Source organism: Oryzias latipes, chromosome 5 (genome assembly GCF_053564925.1).
Source record: "Oryzias latipes strain Hd-rR chromosome 5, Olatipes_Hd-rR_3.1".
Lineage (NCBI taxonomy): Eukaryota > Metazoa > Chordata > Actinopteri > Beloniformes > Adrianichthyidae > Oryzias > Oryzias latipes.
In genome coordinates this window covers 22031805-22048431 of record NC_136241.1, presented here as the reverse complement: position 1 = coordinate 22048431, position 16627 = coordinate 22031805, and the positions used below count along the sequence as shown (strand labels likewise).

The following is a 16627-nucleotide window of genomic DNA, read 5'->3' as shown; positions in this document are numbered from 1 at the left end:
GCTGAAAAATCCTTTGAGATAAAAAAATAAAAAAAAAACGCCTAATAAAATATATGAAATATGTACAAAACTCCTTCAAGAAGCCACAAAGGTTAATATCATATTCATTTATTGAAGCATCCGCTGCTTTGCTGTCATCTTTATAATTATTTATCATTACATGGAACAAAAAAACAAAACTGTTTTATTCTCACAAGGCTGCATTTGCATAATTAATCGTCAGGATGATGGTAATTTGCACTGTTCCCTCCGGCCTCTTATGTTTTCATGTGGAGATGGTTCATGTTTTATACTGAAAGCACTGTGGGCGACTGCTCAAAGAAACCCTAAAAACAGAGACTGCCTCAGTCTGCTGCTCTGTCAAAAACACAAACGACTGCGTTTTTCAGTTTTCCTTTGAACAATACCTACAAGTTACAAAATGCTTAATCCATATCTTTTTCACCGTTTCAAAAATCCGGATTTGCTGCAGTTTTATGCAGAATTGCAGTGTTCTTGGAATTACATAACCTATTAAATAATCTTTTATGTTCATATGTTTATTGATTAAAACAACTGTTCTGTATAGTAATTTAATATAATCAGAAAAACCGGAATACATTTTTGTGAGGCTAAATTCCAACTAACTTTACAAATATTTTAGTTTTGACCCCATTAATAAACGCATTTGTTGTTGTGTTGTTGTAGTTAATGTCATCTGTCCTTAAATTTGCTGAAAGTTGAGTTCAAGTGAAATAGGCCAATCAGCGTTGAACAATTTAAAGGTTGAATGGTTTCTCTAGCTGAACGTATGGATAAGTTTAAAGCTTTCAAAGGGCACAAAGTTTATAGAAGAGTTACACACTTTATATTTCATTCCCATGGGGCTGAAAATTTCATATTTTACTAAATATCTCATAAACCTCAAATCAAATTAGTAACAAAATACAAGAAGGAATCCTCTGAATGTTTGGATATTAACCTGACTTAAATGGCTGAAAGTATGAAGGAGTTGATGTGCCAGAAAATGGACAAAGCGGAAGATGTCAAGTGTGGACATCAGTAATTCATCGCCAGCCCAGCAGGGGGAGACAAACATCACAGAGAGAACTTATAAGTGAGGAGGTGACACGAGCTGTCAAAAGGAAAACTCATCACTTTTCAATCAGAAAACTTCTCTTTATTGACGTTTTCTGGCAGCGCGGCTCCCCCTTTCATTGCAGTGCGTCATCCACAGTATTTAAAACTCATTAAAAAAAAAAATCAACTGTACCAAAAATAAAAACATTTCTCACAGAAGACACAGGACGAATAAAATGTTTCATAAAAATTTCAACCATTTAAAAATTACTTCTAAGCGCTCCAAAACAACAATCTGGGACAACAAATAAAACCGTTTGAATTTATTTTCTGAAGTTCAAACGAATCAGTCAGAAGGGATTTTTGCAGGAATGCTGACATGGAGTAAAGTAATCAATCTGCCAGGATGAACTGAAGCTCTCCCAGCCTGCTTCTTTTGGGAAACGGTTTTGGGAGGGGTCTGAAGACCCTGTTCTGAGCCCAAACCGCCATCCTCAGAACAGCTTCTGTCCGCTTTGAGCTTTTATGCATGGAGGCCAAAAGAAAAGATTATCCGATCCTCACCAGCTCCTGCTCCTTTACTTGATTTACAAAATAAGAAAAGCAAAGAGAAAACCAAGGCTTTTAACTGTCCGGCATGGGGGAGGAGAGCCTCCAGTTGTTTTGCAGCTGTTTCAATCAAATCCAAGAGGTAAAAATGGTGATAAATTCAACTCTGAGAGCAGCACAGCCATCACATTTACCAACAGTTTTGAATGTTTGGAACAATTAATTCTACTTTACATCTTTCACTTAGATGTATGTGTCTGATTAGACCGTGAAGTGTTTGCTACAATTTTCTGTATGAATTTGATGAGTCAGACTTCACCTGAGGAATCTAAAGGTGATTCGGATTATTTTCCTCTCTGAAAGTTCTATTGAATAAAAAAACACTCTACAACAAAAGGTTTTCAGATCAATCTTTGGCTGTTTTTTGAGGTTAGATGTGAAAAACAAAAAATAATCAAACTGAACTCCATCATTTCTGCTTTGAAAACTTAAACAGCACCTTTTTTTTATAGCTTTGACTTAAAAATCATCTCAGATTTTACTGAGGAAGAATAAAAAAACAAAGGCACAAAGAAAATCCTGAGGTGTGTCAGCTGCTGATCACAATCTGCCCTTCACCAAAACGATTTAAAAGTCAGAATATTTAGACTAAAACCTGCTCCCCTTACTGTCTCCACAGAATGACAGTATCTGTGAAAACAATGCTGAGAAAGCTAAACAACCTTTTAGGTATGGAACACGTTGGTTCTGCAGCCCATTCCTCTTTCTGCTCCGAACATCCAGACGAATCTGACAAAGGTATGAACCGGGTTTTACTAATTCAGAGGTTTGAACATCAAACACTAGATGGCAGTGCAGGCTGGATGCTGACTAACATCCCGTTCAGGTGCTCACTCCTCGACTGGACGTCTGAAGAACAGAGAAATCTGTCCCTGCTGGGAGTTAACTGGACAAACTGATCATCCCAACAATAGCAATGATCTTTAAATGATATCAGGAACGCTCTGTTTGAGCAATCTGAGCTCCTCTTTCACTTTCTTGACCCGTGAGACCTTCTCAGCTGGGATCTGACTGAGCAGAGTGTTAAGTGTGTGTGTGTTTGTGAGGCGTTCCCTGCCCTGGCCCCCCAGCTTGATGATCTGAGGAGGCTGCAGAGTTCATGTCTGAACTTCAGCAGCACACAAGTGAAAAATGTCAGATGACTTTGCTTCCTCCGAGATCCTGTATAAGATTTGGACTCTGGACCAGAACAGCACATATTGGGTCTTTGAAGGCAATCGTTTCTGGGTCAAAGCAGATCCGGGTAAGAGTCTGAGTTAAGACAGAGTAAAGAAGACCTGACCATAAAACTCATGAGAAAACGAATGTAACTGAAAGATAAAGGCTAGGGTGACAGAGAGCTGGCGGGTCTGCCGGACCAACAGAAGTCCAACAAGGGGTCCAGAACCAAGAAGCTGAGGAGGTTTTTTTTTCAGACCTTTATGGTTCTCTAATTCCCTTTTAAATCCCTGCAGCTTAAAAAAAAAAGACAAACTTAACCATAAAGCTTAAAGTGGACTTGTGTTTGGCACTTTAGTGACTTTAGAACATGCACCTCCAGTCTCTGACTCCATGTTTGTTCCTGAGTTCCTCTTCTCCTCCGTGCCTCCTGCAGCTTCAGGAACAAAGCTGGAAAAGAAACCACCTGTTGCAGAGTTCTTGCACCTCCATGAGCCGGGTCAGCTGGGTTGGGGAGAGGGGGGGGCTTCAGACGATGGCATTAGTGCCACGCAGACCCACCCCACGGGCGAACTGTTCCAGCAGGCCGGAGATGGCGCCGGAGGGGCTGGGGGTGGATGACTTGAGACCCACTGTGGAACTGTATGCAGCCAGGAAAAGCTCCCGCACCGCCTCCAGACGCACCTGACGCTCAGTGGGGAGCGGACACCTTTAGAGTCGGAAGAGAACGCCACCCAGACATTAGGAATCTGAATTATTAATGATATTTAGTTAAGCTTTTTGATGCATACAGAGTTTTGGTTAAACTTTATCTCACTGGCACTAATTCTGAATAATTTCCAGTTTTTATTTTAGGCAATCGTTAGTTTCTTCCGCTCCTGTTTACTCCATCCTCTGTTGCCCCACCTGCACCTCTAAAGGAGGAGCAAACCTCGTCTGGTACTCACATCCGTCCATTTGGCCCTTCGTCCTGAAAGCTGAAGGGCAGAGGGGGGTCAAAGGTGGCACCGGCAGAGGTGGAGTTGGAGGATACCGGCTGAGGAAAGTGGGCGTGGTCGTGGATGCTGCCGCAGCCGGAGACGATCTGCCAGCTGCCGTAGTCTGTGGAGAGGGAGGAGCCAGAGCGAGCGCAGTCTGCTGCCAACCTGCGACAAACATACACAGGTCAGAAAAATGACCTCATACTCTACAGCGCCCTCTAGCAGTCACCAACACAATCATAACTACCTTCTGCTGGGAACGGCCAGCGGGCTGCTACCGGTCCATGCCGCGCCTTGTTCCGATTGGTTGGAGGAGGAGGAGCTTGAGGACCGACCCTCGTTGACGAGCTGGGACAAGTGCTCCTCAGCAGGGTTCTGTTTACACCAAACCACCATCTGAGGGGAGGAGGCAGCTATTTTCCTCCTGGTGGGGGCAAACATTGGTTTAGTCCAGAGCATTCAGCCATGTCATCACACCTGATCCCATTGATCCTGATTGAACCAATTCAACGATCGAGTGTCAGAACAGTTTCTCCCTTTTCTGCCGTTTTTACACCAATTGAATCTGAATTTATGTTCAAAGGAAATGTGGATCAAGTCGGGGTTACCAACGCTTGGTTCAAATGTATTTTAGGGTTTTATTTGAACAATTTCAATAAAATAATCCAACTGTAATTCTTTTTTTAACTGTTGTTGCAAATGTTTTACACTTTTGTCATCACACATATTAGAGCTGAAATTACAGCTAGTTCTTAATTAGTTTAAAAAATTCCCATTTCTTCTGTTTTCACATCAGTAACTGATGGTGTTCAGATGGGTTTTCCTGGATCAGAATCCTTCTGGTTTTCATGGAGTCTGTTTTATTCCAGCAGAGGTGCAGCAAAATTCACAGTTCAAGCATGAATGCCGCATGTTCAGGACTGACCAGTTGGAGGTCTGAGGTTGGCTGGAAAAGGGATCCAGAGTGTCAGCAGTTGGGGCAGAAGCTCCGCCCATCTCTTCAGTGATGAGGGAGAAGTCGCTGCTCAGGCTCGTCACGCTGCCACGGTCCCTCGACCCTGGAGCAAACAGAACTGGGTCAGAGTCTCATCCCAGCAACCAGACTCCACACAACAGAACCAAACAGATGTCTTTAGGGAGTTTATTTTATTTTATTTTATAAAAGGGTCTCTTTTTTTTTAACCAACGTTATTGTGCAGGAAAACATGCATGAGTCAGATGAGGGCGCTGCTGTGCTCTAATGCAGGTCACCCTGGAGGAAAGTGAGCTGAGGGTGCAACCTGCAAATTTGCCCAAATCAAAGCAAACGTAAAATATTACTAATGCCAAAAAATGAACCAGCTTTGACCAGAACATTTTCCATTTATGGGTCCAAGGTACTCAGGCACAAAAGAACAGTTCTCTGTGAGCAACAGACACTGAAAAATGACCAAACCTGTGAGTTTTGTTTTGCCATTTTTATCATTAAGTGACCTAATAATCACACAGCAAGTTAACTATGACATCTGTTTTCTTTCAAATGTACTCCTCACATTTTATATCCAGTAAAATGGTATTTTCAGATTGATTAAAGGACAAAGATAAAAGTGATGAGGACATGCAGTGGCTGATCCCAGCTGCAGGCTTACTGAGCTGACAGAGATCCTCCACGGTGAATTCACCGTCTCTGAACTGAGAGTTTTTCCTCCTGAAAACAGAAAAACAAACAGAAACGGTCAGAGCCAAACTGGTACAGACCCGTCCTGACAGAAGGAAGAGGACGGAGCGCACCTCTGTTTCCTGACTGCAGAGAACTTCTCTGACACGATGTGCTTCAAAAAATTAAAGCAAAAAAAAAAGATCTGCAGGAGAAAAAAAAAAATGTTTGAAATGATCCAGAGGCAGTTATTGACTGATGAATGTGGAGTAAAGGAGAGGGAACACTAAAGAGTCAGACCTCTTCTCCTTTGGAGAGTCGATCTGGCAGCAGGTGACTGCAAAGACAGACAAGCATCAGTGTGTTTGTGAGCTCAGCAGTAACAAAAGTGTGAACCTGCAGAAGGTCATCACAGAGGGGACGATTTAAGGAACTGAAGAGGATGTTCATTGCTTTTCAGAGTTTAAGTTCATCCCTAGAAACTCAAAAGTGTCCTGAAATCATGTGATCCTCATTCTGTTTTTAGGAATCCTATTGTGTTTCAGTTCACCCCCTCCCTCTGAAATCGCTCATCTGTCTGTTCCGAGCCGGACGTTAGTCCTGGTCTGCTGAAGAAGATGATGGTGAGGAACAACACTTTCTAACAGATCAGACTGAGAGGATGGTATTGACAATAACACCCCGTGTGAGGCGTTTTGGCCCCAGCAATCCTAAAGTTGGTGTTTTTGTTAGCCGTGACGCTCAGGCTGCTTCAGACAAACAGAGAGGATTTTTACCCGAACAGGAACCAGTCGTACGCAATGGTCAGATACAGGATCTCCGCGGGTTCCAGGCTGGCGTGCACGGCTCCATCCTGCGCAAACACACGAGCAGAGCTTCGAAAACACAGTCCTAACAAGAGCAGATCAAAGTGTGATGAACTACAGAGATCAAATAAAAGTAATAGCTGTACAAACAAACAGATGTGGGATGAATTGTAACACTTGAGTTTAGATCGTTAAAGGTTTTTCTTGCAGCAGATCACCGAGTGGAATCATGCAGATTCATAAGGAGAAATCTTGTGAAGCTCAGGCAGCCATAAGTCCACTCTGCAGTTGCAGAGTGTGCAACCATCAGGGGGCGCTATAGAGAAGAACTTACAGCCCACAGGGAGAGTCTGAGGAGTGACACGAACAGAGGCGTGCGGTCCCAGCCAGAGATGCAGTGAACCAGGAGGCCGCTGTTGTCTGAAGAACAGAAGCAGAAAATAAAACAAAAGAAAAAAGATCAAACACTTGTTGTAGTTTTCATTTAGAAACTGGATGACTGCAAAAATCAGACCCTCTCATGAAAACTCAAACCATCTGTAGTTTCCTGTAACCCTGGGAGATCTGACGAAACTCAAAGTCACACTCCAGTCATCTGTTTGATGGTCTTTTTTGTTTTCTCGGACATCATTTCTGCAGAGCGGCAGTAGTTCATTAGAAATTCACCCCCGACTTCTGGGCTAGACAGTGACCAACCCCGCCCCCCCTTGCCGTCACTCATAACTGAGCAATCTCTTTACCCTCACAACCCCAACCTTAACAGTAACGATGTGAGCAACATTGGAGCTATCCAGCTGTACAGTTTTGAGTGTCAGCTCAGACAAGGAAAACAAAGACCTACATCTAGTAGATCTAGTCTACAAGTGGATGGGACAGAATAGAGCGGAGCAGGGATATACATTTTCTACATAAGGAGGGGATCTTTTCAAACTGCACTTTTTTCCTGATTCCCAACAATTTGAACAGAAATTTTCAGAAAACAATTTTTAGGTAAATTTTATTTATATTTGTCCTCCATCAGAAAAATGCCATAAGAATATGTTAAAAACGCCACAACCACGACTTTCTTTGGAGACTTGAGAGTCCAATCTGGTCTTTCATTGGATCTCCTTAAGGACTCAAGGAGCATGAAGATAGATGAGCCTCAAACTCCTCAGCTGAGAAAAAATCCTGTTTGTTTATGCGTAGATTTGTTTTTTACTAAATCTATGTTTCAGCATGAAGGTTTCCTTATTCCTCAACTGTCTGCCTGTCTCATTACTGATGTGAAAGAAGCCATGTTTTTCTGCCATAAACCACACCAGAGGGGTCTCACTGACTTTTAGCTCAATTCTGGGGAGCAGAGCAAACACAGAGGGACCAGACTGTGTTCTGTTTGTGTCAGGACTACGTGAACGCAGCTCCTGCGGCGCAGCTTCATCACCTACCATCACTGTTGATGATGTGCAGCAGCAGCTTTAGGTAGTTCTGGGTCTGTTCCACCAGGTCCCACGACTGGATCACACACACATAGATACACAATAAGATGAATGAATGCTGAGCTTCCTGCTTGTTTCAAAAGACAGATCTGGCAAACCGAAATACTGAACCTTAACTTGGAAACATTGATAAAAAAAAAAAAAGTAACGTCCTTCAAGTTAATGTCCACTTAAAAACAAGAAAAGAAAACTGGAATCTTTGTAAACAGACTAGAGCAGCAGAGAGGTGCTGGTAACAAGATGAGGGGGGGAGACTGGACCTGGTACTGGGTCCAGTCGATGTTCAGGTTCTGACTGAAGCAGGGGGGGATGGTGAGGGGGGCGTCCACATGGTCCTGTGAGAAGACACGACACACAGGCATGAGAGCTCGCTCTGGCCGCACACAACAGCGAGCGCCGTCGATGTACCTGGTTCCAGTTGAACACCAGACCCTCGGCGGTGTAATCCCGGTCCTTGTAGTCCTTAAAAAACTCGCAGCCTGATGCAGAAGAGACACACGAGCGCACAAATGAGTGTGAAGGGGGACGCAGACACACAACCATCTGTGAGTGAGAGGTCACCTGGGTACGGCACAGAGAGCAGCGTGAAGTCTGCGTATCGCTGGGCCTTGTCCACCTTCTCTGAGGACGTCACGCTGCGGACGCACAAACAGCCTCATGAGTCCAGATGTCCTGACCTGCTTCAGCTGTCTCACTGGGATTCACAGCTGCAGGTCATCTGAAACAGTTCCTCTCCAGATCATCCCTTCTTCAAATAAACGGTCTAAATTACTCTCTTTCAGATGGTTTGTATTTGCCCTCTATCATTCTTGTTCAGCTTGTTTCACTTTTTTTTAGGAGGTTCAGCCTCATAAACATAAATCGGAGGATAATTCAAGCAGAAAACTGAGCAAAAATCCTCTGAAGCCCATGCACAAGAGCTGCACTCAAAATGAGAAGAAAATGCAGATCAGGAGGAAATTTAAAGTATTTCTGTAGATCAGCTGATAAAAATATTTTAAGGAGATGTAGATATCCTGAATAGAGGCCTCTGACCATCCACTGATCTTCAGCTGAGGACAATGTTTATTTAAATGATTTCCATCACTCTGACCTTAATGACAGGAAAGTATGGAGGATTAAGGCTAAACAGGCAACCTCTTCATCCCCTGCAGGTCCCGAAACAGAAGAACACTCCTTACTTCAGTCCAAACTTGACCTTCTTGTTCTCCACCATCAGGTCACAGATGTAGCGCACCGACAGGTAACGAAGCAGCTTGATGTCGTGACCTCGAACCTTGTCAAAGAGCTGCGAGTCCCCATTCCTGAGCGGGATGAGAGTATGACTCAAATTAAAATGTCATAAATAATTGTAAATAAATAAATAGGTTTGCAAACTCTTTATATTTGTGCTGTTTCACTTTAGAAGAATTTGTTTTGTTCCATTTTGTTCCTGTGATTGGATTCATGTGGTCATTTTGATATATAATTACATCAACATCCCGTTTTCTCAGGGATCTCGTGCGAGTTTTTATGTTAAGCATTTCCATGTGACATATGTGTTTTCATTAAAAACCAGCAACAGCGCAGTGCTTCTCCATAAGAGATCTGATTAAAGAAAATTTTTATTTCACATCAAGTACTCTCAACACTTATTGATGTTTATGTTTACTCTGCAGATTATCCACACCTATGTCTAAACCATTAAGTCACATGACAAACATTTACATTCGTACTCATTGATTGCAAGGAGCTGCAGTTACACCATGAAACACCAGGAGGCAGTAGAGCTTAGTTGGTACCAAAGAAACAGGCCAACGTTGGAGTCTCATTTCTTTCCCCTCCTCAGAGTTTGATAGATCTCAATCTTAAGAATAACTAGCAAAAAACGGACGCAATTTGGGTTACAAATTCATAAGAATGGTTAAGCATGTGTGCAGTAGGCTGCAGGAGGCTATCTTCTAAATGTCCTCTTATTACTGTTATGATTATTATTAGGGCCTGCTTGCTCATAATTTTTTAAATACATGCAGTCAGTGCTTTTTTCTTGGCTGCAAAAGAAGGGTTAGCATTAGGCTAATACGCTAAAACCATTAGCCGTGAAAGAAACAGAACTCCAGGCGGTCAATACAGCAGTGAGCATCTTGGATGTAAATATGTGGGAATTACATCAGCCTTTATTTTGTCTGGACACCACTGGAAACACACATTCATATGATGGTTTAGAGTTTCTCAGATCGTACGTAGCAGCACTTCCAACTTCGGCGATCCGGCTGCCGGTCCGAAGACAAAGCTAGTCCCGGGGAAAGTTTCGATGAACAGCGGTGTGTCCGATGGAGGACCGCAGAAGGCGGAAATGCTGCTACCTAGTCCTGGGAAGCTGTGTAAAATCATCAGGACTGCACAACCGTCACAAAGCCTTCTCCTCTGCCGCTATCACAAAACTGCTCCTAGACTGCCTGTGCCTCTTAGCAGCCGGACAGACTGAGATAGCGCTGACGTCGTCGCCCCGCCTCCCCTCTGGAAAAGCTAAAACGAAGTGAATTATGCGACAGTATTCGCAGGGTGGATGTGAAAATGCAAATGCAATCCCCTCTTTGCATTTTCATTTTAATTATGATACAGAATAAGCGCTTTTTAAGTATAAAATGAAAAAGCATTTTGAAGTATTGCTTCTTCATTTGAATTTTGAGTCATTTGATGCAGTTACATTTTGAAAAGAAAAAAACATTTCTGTTAATCCATTTTAATTGTCAAATTACACATTTCTTAATGAATTTTGCTACACCTTTACCAGAGAACTTTTTGAAAATGAAATGTCAAATACCATTTTCTTTATCATTTTAATTAAGTGACAGAATAAGCGGCGTTGAAGTAGAAAAGGAAAAAGCATTTTGGTGGATTACTTTTTCATTTGAATTTTGAGTCAAAAAATTCAACTTCATTTTGAAAATGAAAAAGCATTTCTGGTTTTGACTTTGATTTTTATTTATGCTACAGAATAGCTTCCATAGACTAATGGCTGGTTCTTTCATTTATGTTTATGAAAAAAAATTTTCGTCAAAGCCTACAGATGAAAATCTGGTGAGTGGCATGTTTGTGTTTGAAACAAATACCTGACTTCACTGTCCTCTGGAAACTCCTCTGAATCTGCCCAGGTGTCGTCACTCCCTCCTAAGAAGGAAAAAGAAAAAGAGGGGATGGCTGATAGATCGGCGCTTACACGAAAGTTTGCAACTTCAGCAAAAAGACCAGATCACAGCTAATCTCCTTTACTAATTTTCATGCCCTTTTAAAAAAGTGCATTTAATGCTGCCATCAGTCAACTTTAGACCCTTTTTAAAAAATTATTTTCCAGTTTTAATCATTTTTTTATTGCCATACTTAATTTGATCAAATTGGTCACTACATCAAGTTGTAAAGTTTTTTCCATGAACGAGTAGATTTATGCACTCAGGTTTTGTGACATATTAAAGTATGGGCGGGGCTTAGAGCCTCCTTAAAGCCCTTTGTGTTACAAACATCGTCTGAAAAGGCCTACAGGAATAAAGCTGCATCATATGCAAAAAGTATGAATGCAATACATGCTCTTGATTTACAGCTTAACTAACTCAGCATTTAGCTTTTCATAGATGAATGTAGCTTTAGGTTACTATATTTCAGCTTCTCTACACTGTATTGTTCCAGATAATTTCCCAAACTTTCCAATTCTTACAGTGTTTTGCTAATTTAGCATTTAGCTTCATACTGCTCAACATAATCCAGGTTCTTTTTTGCAGAAGCAGCAGGAATCAGCTTTGGAACCACTTTGAGGAAGTCTGGGTCTAAATCTGTGACCTGAAGCCGCCATGGAAAACAAAACTCAGACTTCACTTCCCGTCTCGGGCTAAAACGTGAGCTGCACGTGTTACCTGAGAAGATGTAGTTGTAGCCTGTGCGTCCGTACAGCTCCCCCCATCCCGCCAAGGTGGCCGAGCGACAAATGTGCTGCAGAGAAAGGAACAAACATGGATCAGCTGTTTCTGTTGAGGAGTATTTGGAATTACTTCACCAAGCTTTTTCCCATGTTTCATTCCTATTCTTTGGTTTTTTAATGTAATTTCCTCTTTTTATTGACTTGTTTTTGCAGATCTGCATATCTGTTGATAACTACTGACACACTTGCTAAACAGATTTCTAATCACAACCTTTTTAATCACATAAAAAAGAAAAAGCTGAGAGAAACCTCCGAATGGAAAGAATTCCCAGCAGACTTTTACTTCCTGTATAACGCTTTATAGCTGTCATTTGTGAGCTCTTATTTTGAAAAACAAATCCATCATCAGCATTCGTGACTTCTGCATCTGCTGTGCTGCTTTTTCCCGCTCACATGTTTGCGGCATTACCACAGCAATGCCCAAACACCAAGGTGAAAGCCTTCAGAAAGAGGCGGAGCCTCCGTGACGCTGCAGTAAAGCACCTTGCCGTTGTAGAGGATGACGGGACAGACGAACCTCCCCCTGCAGCGCGCCAGTTTGCTGCGGTTCACCAGGTCCTGCAGTTTACTGATCTGCACCGTGCTTTCATACCTGCAACACACAAGCACTTGTTTTTCCCAGCGTTCATGAACGCACCACACAAACAGCTGTTTAGGGTCAGCAAGAACTCCAGTTTCTAAAGAGGTTTGGGAACTTCCTTTTTCTTCTCAACAACCTTTCTCGTATTTCATGTGAAACGTTTGCTCCTGCTGTGGAGACGCGATGAGCTGCAGAACCTCAGAGTCTTTCCCGACCAAATTCTAGTGTCTGAACTGACTATTTGCAGGAGCAGAACCAGCAGCTCCTCACATAAACAGTCCTGATCTGATCAAATCATCACCAAATAAAGAGCATTCATGAGGCCTTTCTGCTCTGCATGAAGTCGAAAGTGAAGGAAAGAAGAGTAAACTTTCCTTACTTATATTTATTTCATTTAAGTTTGTTTTTATTGTTTTCCTCGTTAGTTACACATTTTCAATATTTTTTTTGTTAGTATGTCATTATCATGTTTTTCTTATCTCATTAAGGACAGCTGTGTTTGTTGTATTGATGGAACTCTTCCAAAATCTTAATCATGACTGTTTTAGAGATGAAAGTAATCTGGGTTCTTTTATTCTTTAGTCCATCTTGGATTTAAAGTCCCAGCCCGATCATATTTTGACCCATTGTAAAATTGTTCCGTAAGAAAGAGGTCTTTTGATTCTGATTATGTCGTTTTTAGCCAATATCCAAAGAACCTCTGTCATTTTCAGGGTCAAAGCTTCTGCAGAGCAGTAGGAGTTCATTCAAAATTCTCTAAGTTGTGAGCGGGACTGTTGGCGTGGAGCAACTCGGAGCCCCACTTCTCCTCAACCATCTCTCTCCCACTATCTTACAGCCCCTCACACCCCCAGCCTAGCATTACCGGTGCGACAAATATGGCGAGCAATAATGGAGCTATCCAGACTTGAGCCAGATGATAGAAAAATGAAGGATCTAGTCGTCTAAAAGAGGATGCATCAGAATGGAACAGAGCAGGGACCTTGTGGCTCACAGCATATATTCTGTTAATAAAAAGCGGTATTTTTTCAAATTTTTTCATCTGCTCCTGATTTGAATAAAGAAATACTTAGAAATGCGATTTTAAGCTTAATTTTCTTTATACATATCCTCCATCAGCAGAAAAATGTCACAATAACATGTTACAAACACCAAAAACACAGATTTCCTCAGAGTGGGTCTTTAACCCTTGTGCTATCCTAGGCACTTAAACGTTGGGAGTTGGGTCATCTAGACCCACTAGACAGTGCTCTGACCCTTTTTTCTTCAATGATTTGTGATCTTCACTGGTGTCCATGGATTACATGAAATCTTTCCACATTTATCCACCTTTGTCATGGTAGGAAGAACACGTCAGCTTGACTCCATAGGATAACACAAGGGTTAAAGGATCTGTAAACGTCACCTCCATAGTAAAAAATGAGCTTTATTAGTCTCATGTTCATGAAGTTTCAATTTCAAATTGATTTCCCACTTTCTCAAGGTTTTCCCTCTTAGATCAGAAAACTTTACAGCATTGCGTCTGATCACTTAACCCTTGTGCTATCCTAGGCACTTTTACATTGGGAGTTGGGTCATCTAGACCCACTAGACAGTGCTCTGAACCTTTTTTCTTCAATGATTTGTGAACCTCACTGGTGTCCATGGATTACATGAAATCTTTCCACCTTCATCCACCTTTGTCATGGTAGGGAGAACATGTCAATGTAAGGGTGGGGTCATCTAAGATAGCACAAGGGTTAAGGGTGTCCTCAGCCGCCTTGCAACGGTTGCTGGTTCAACTCTAAAGCTCTGCTTAGTTTTTTTTTCCTTCTATTGATCGACTCTGAGGTGCAGACAGGGATCTGTAGGATCGATCAGCCATCAGTAACATCTCTGCTTTGAGTCTTTGCATGTTGACTGCCCTTTGCTCGCTGCTCCAGAAGGGGGGGGGGGGGGGGGGGGGGGGTCAGACACAAACAAACAGGTTATCTGGTTACTGAGCAGGACTTTGCCTCCAGCATGGCGGAGGGGGAGAACGGTACCTGTCTCGGTCTCGGTCCCCGTCCGTGCTTTCGTACTCCAGGAAGACGATCTGGCGGGGGTAGTGGCCGCACACGTCCCCGCTGGAGTTCTGGATGATGCTGTATTTGTAATCTCTGGCAAACAGCTCCAGACAGCGCGTCTCTATGGCTTCCACCTGCAGGAGGAACAGAGCCATGACTACTCCTCACGAGCCAAACGGAACCAGAACCACTAACACTTTGACGGCTCACTGCCTTCATCAGTGGTGTCGCTGTGACACGACAACTCACGAACAAACAGCAGCTCTTGATCATGAAGCCCGGGGAGCCCCTACAGCCCGAGCTGTCATTCACACAAGTTAGGACGACTTTCTGCCGGGTAGTTTCAGGTGACAGTAACCCTAAGCTCGCTGCTTTTCTCTGCCCTTACCCGCGGGGTGACCTCCTTGGCGCGGTACTGCGTCTTGGAAAACAGGTCAATCAGATCCGCGATCTCCTCGCTTCTCCGGAGCGACAGCCCGGAGGCCGCGGAGGGAGAGGCGGCCAGCATGGCGCGGCGGCCCGCGGCGGCGGCCTCCAACCGCACTCGACCCCCTTCAAATACAGCAGAGCCTTGTCCTTTGGGATGAGAAGACCGGCCTGGCCATCCCTTCCCAGCCAGCTTCTTCCTAACCGCCCGCTTGAGGGGGCCAGAGCCGGACAGGTCCCGTGAATTCAGGGCGAACTTCTCCACGCCACTCCCGGACAGAGAAGCCGGCGGCAGCGGCCGCGAACACAGCCGCTCAGGCGGGGACGCGGGTGTCTGTCTGTTGTTTTTCCTTTTCTCTAGTCTAACTGTCCGTTCCAACGCTCCGCCGCCGCGTACCCGAACCTGCCAGCTCAGCCCCGATCGGTTGGATTCAGGAAATCTCCGGGATTCGTCCTGGCCTGTTGGGCTTCCCCTAGGTGTCACGTCCTCATAGCTCTGCAAGGGAGACGGCCTAAGCCACGGACGGAGATCTTAACGATACGGACCCCAAAGAGCACAACCGAACACAGACCGGAACCAGAACCAACAGCTGAATGTGCTCACAGTAAACAGGAAGTTGACCTAATCATGTGACTGCCACATCCCCTTTTACGTTTGTTTGGCAACAACAGTGCCCCCAGCTGGATTCATCAGGAACTACACACCAATCTGAGAAATTTGACTTGAAATATCACCACTGGGTTGAATGTTTGCGCCTGCCTGCCTACATACATGCATCCATACACACGCACACGCACACGCACACACACACACACACACACACGTGTGTATGTATATATATTTATATATTTATATATATATTTATATATATATATATATATATATATATATATATATATATATATATATATATATATATACACACACGCACATATAAGTACACGTATATATATATACACACATATATATATATATATACACACACACATGTAACCATTGTGCTATCCTAGGTACTTTAACATTGGGAGTTGGGTCATCTAGACCCACTAGACAGTGCGCTGAACTTTTTTTCTTCAATGATTTGTGATCTTCACTGGTGTCCATGGATTACATGAAATCTTTCCACCTTTATCCACCTTTGTCATGGTAGGAAGAACACATCAATGTAAGGGTGGGGTCATCTAAGATAGCAGAAGGGATACACACACACACACACACACATACATGCATCTATACATGTGTGTATATATATATATATATTTACACATGTGTATATACATGTATACACAAATAAATATATATACATATAATATACATACATATATATCTATACGCACACATTCACACATATTTACACACACACGTGTGTGTGTGTATATATATGTATGTATATATATATATATATATATATATATATATATATATATAGTGGGACGGCAGTGGCTCAGGTGGTTGAGCGGGTCGTCCAATGATCAAAGGGTCGGCGGTTCGATCCCCACTACCCCCAGCCATCTGTCGTCGTGTCCTTGGGCAAGACACTTCACCCTCCCTGCCTCCAGTGTGGCTCCACTGGTGTGTGGATGTGTATTAATGATCCCGGTGATGGTCAGAGGGGCCGTAGGCGCGAAATGGCAGCCACGCCTCTGTCAGTCTGTCCCAGGGCAGCTGTGGCTACAACCGTAGCTTATCATCACCAAGAATGAATGAGGAGTGAATGAATAATGGACACAATGTAAGTGCTTTGAGTGTCTGGAAAAGCGCAGATAAATCTAATCCATTATTATTATTATTATATACACAAACACACATATATAAATATATATACACACAACAAAAGTATGTGGTCTCATTTTGAACGTTTGAAATATTTGATTGACAGATTCTCTTGATTCCC

The 16627-nt window shown here is 43.0% G+C and overlaps 1 protein-coding gene across 1 annotated transcript; it reads right to left on the bottom strand.

Annotated features, from left to right (window-relative positions):
• Positions 1-1137: 1137 nt before the first annotated feature.
• Positions 1138-15364, bottom strand: mtmr14 (myotubularin related protein 14). Its single transcript, XM_023955061.2, has 19 exons — positions 14695-15364; positions 14286-14440; positions 12165-12273; positions 11617-11692; positions 10822-10879; positions 8908-9030; positions 8288-8361; positions 8135-8205; positions 7987-8061; positions 7676-7742; positions 6583-6668; positions 6219-6295; positions 5743-5779; positions 5577-5647; positions 5435-5493; positions 4732-4864; positions 4054-4230; positions 3774-3971; positions 1138-3535 (listed from the first exon to the last, which is right to left on the bottom strand). The coding sequence occupies exons 1-19, from the start codon at positions 14812-14814 to the stop codon at positions 3355-3357; spliced, it is 1947 nt and encodes a 648-aa protein (XP_023810829.1). The 5' UTR covers positions 14815-15364; the 3' UTR covers positions 1138-3354.
• Between the last annotated feature and the right edge of the window lie 1263 nt (positions 15365-16627).

What these genes read in the sequence shown, in the direction of transcription:
- mtmr14 (XM_023955061.2), bottom strand. Translation starts at nt 14,814, where the DNA reads ATGCTGGCCGCCTCTCCCTCCGCGGCCTCCGGGCTGTCGCTCCGGAGA. An exon ending in GCTCTCTGTGCCGTACCCAG is followed by an intron (nt 8,206 to 8,287) that starts GTGACCTCTCAC and finishes CTTCTGCATCAG; the next exon opens with GCTGCGAGTTTTTTAAGGAC. An exon ending in GGAGGATCTCTGTCAGCTCA is followed by an intron (nt 4,865 to 5,434) that starts GTAAGCCTGCAG and finishes TGTTTGCTCCAG; the next exon opens with GGTCGAGGGACCGTGGCAGC.